Source organism: Mandrillus leucophaeus, unplaced genomic scaffold (genome assembly GCF_000951045.1).
Source record: "Mandrillus leucophaeus isolate KB7577 unplaced genomic scaffold, Mleu.le_1.0 Scaffold442, whole genome shotgun sequence".
Lineage (NCBI taxonomy): Eukaryota > Metazoa > Chordata > Mammalia > Primates > Cercopithecidae > Mandrillus > Mandrillus leucophaeus.
Genome location: NW_012104721.1, coordinates 293,080 through 295,417, shown reverse-complemented (window position 1 = coordinate 295,417; position 2,338 = coordinate 293,080). Strand labels below are relative to the sequence as shown.

The following is a 2,338-nucleotide window of genomic DNA, read 5'->3' as shown; positions in this document are numbered from 1 at the left end:
TGACTCTCATGTACCTACAGAATGCAGGCCACAGGCAAAGCTATTCTGCAGGACCCACGTGGCTTTGAACATGGAGAGGGTTCTTTTCTTCTGATGCTAAGCCTTCTAACATATTTGGGTCCCAACTGGGTAAATGTCTGATGCACACATTTAAAAAACCAAGTATTAGACAAACCAGTGTATTTCGAATTCAAGCAATGGGTCAAAGTAACAAACACTGTTCTGTCAAAAAGGATCACTTTATTCATCTATACATAACATATATAAAAGTAAGCAAAATCAGGATGTTTTCCTCAGCCACCCTTTCCACATTTTGTGCAGTTTTAGTGAACTATAAATCACTGACTTCTTCATGCCTAAAAGAGAAAAGATGAGAAAGTAAGAAAACGGAGGCTTGTTGAGAAGACGCTCAGTTTCAGTGACATCCTGAGCAGAGACGTGTCTTTGGAGGAGGGCAGTGAGGGCTGGCCAGTGGCTCTAGGAGACCAGGGAGCTGAAGGTGATGAAAGGTCACTGTCATCAATGTAGGGGGAAATGATTCTGATTTCAGCATTTTCCGATTTAGGGATATGGATGCCAACGGTTCCTAAGTTATTGGGATAAGTGATCCTTTTGAGTTATGAACATATTGGCAACCTCTGAATTTAGCTCTTTCAAAAAGACAGGACAAGGATAAGACTCTGTATGCCACTGGGTCCCCGTTCTCTCTCTCTCAGGCCTAAATTCCAATCCCCAGCTCACTGTCTCTCTGTTACTGTGAAAGCCACCTGTCTGCCTATGACAAATGCTGTTCCCATCACTTTCTGCCTCGTTGACTTGGAACCCCTGTTTAGATTTCTTCTCTAGGAAGTGCTTCCCTGGACCCACAGGGTGGCCCCACAGCATCTGTGCTCACTCGACACACTGTGCAGTATGTGTGGGCTGATTCACCCATGCCTCTGCCCGGACTGGGAGCTTCCTGAGGACAGGGACCTTGTCCTATTCACCTAGGTGGCCCTGTCACCTAGTACAGGACCCAGAACACAGCAGGTGCTCTGTAAAAGCTTTTGAAATGACAGCACAAATGTGCCTCATTTGGACAGCTGGCCCCCCAGCACCCCCATCTACTTAGTCACGAGTGTGTGATGAAACTGGAGAAAGGCTCTCCGGCGGCATAGGGGAAAGAAGTAAAATGGGATAAAATAAATGGGTGTTATTTGTCAGATCTAAGAGTATCCTATTTGTGGAAGTTATTATGGACTCGACTTCCTTTGTGTTGAGGGTGAGATCATTCAGTTTGTGTTTCAGGGTGTGGCCCAAAGATACGAACAGTCTTTTTCACTGTGAGACACAAAAAACTGTGATCTGTGCTATGTGTGTGAAGTGCACACCCCTGGCAGTGCACTTCGGTGAGCGTGCTGACAAGGTAACAGGTTTCGCTCTGGACATGCCTAGCACTGGGTTTGAGTGATGGCTTGAAAATATCTGGCCCTATTACCTGTAAACCGCCTAGTCCACTTAGAGCCTTGGAAAAGACGACTGCAGACAGTGGCAGGGGAGCAGTAAAATCATTAATGAATACTTCTAGATACTCTAGCTTTGTCTGTCTAACAGCTGACTACTTGCAAACCAACATAACCTAGCCAACAAACTCAGAGTTCCTTTCCCTGCCTCCACCCCTTTAAATTTTCTCCCTGGAGCAACCACTCTGGTAAACCCCACCCACTTGAGCATTGAGACTAGAAGCTTATTACATAAGGTGCTTTTTAAAATTCCAGCCAGAACCAACCAAAAGACCAAGCGGAATACAGGTAGTTGTACATGGAAAGGTTCACAGAGCAACTCCAGGGCACTGAGTCACAGCTAGAGGAGGATGCATGGGCCATAATTCCCAGCTCAACTTCAAAAAGAGTTCCTTGGAGCTTAAACATTTAAGGTAAATACATAAAGTAGAAGAGTGTCACCATGTAGTCATTTTTTTTTTGCTGCTAGTGGACAGAATCTCCCTTGACTAAAACATTCTCCCTTTTATGGTTCTGCCAGTGAGACATTTTCAGAAAGACTGCAGCAGGGAAATCTGTTAGAAAGAGCACTAGAATCGGAGTCAAGAGACCTGGACTCTAGTCCCAGGTGGGCCACAAACTAATGGTGGCCATTCCCCGGGCCTCAGTTTCCTTATCTGTAAAATGACGGTTGGAACAGATGAGGGGTTCTCTAACAAGGGGTCCATAGATAAGTCTGAGTGTCTGTGAACTCCCTAACGCTGCAGGAAAATCTGCTGTGTGTGTGCATATGTGCACTTCTGTGCAGGGCATCCAGAGTTCTAGTCAGATTTTCAGAGGGATCCTGGACTTGCAAA

At 45.6% G+C, this 2,338-nt stretch overlaps 1 protein-coding gene across 2 annotated transcripts in view; it reads right to left on the bottom strand.

The window, feature by feature from the left end:
- Positions 1-220: 220 nt before the first annotated feature.
- TAMM41 (TAM41, mitochondrial translocator assembly and maintenance protein, homolog (S. cerevisiae)) overlaps positions 221-2,338 on the bottom strand; it is a 60,837-nt gene continuing 58,719 nt past the window's right edge. The window contains exon 8 of one of the 2 annotated variants that reach the window (XM_011994110.1): positions 221-356. In XM_011994110.1, coding sequence (XP_011849500.1) covers positions 280-356 — 77 coding nt within the window. In that variant the 3' untranslated portion in view covers positions 221-279. The remainder of the gene's footprint in view (positions 357-2,338) is intronic. The other variant, XM_011994111.1, reaches the window with a different exon arrangement.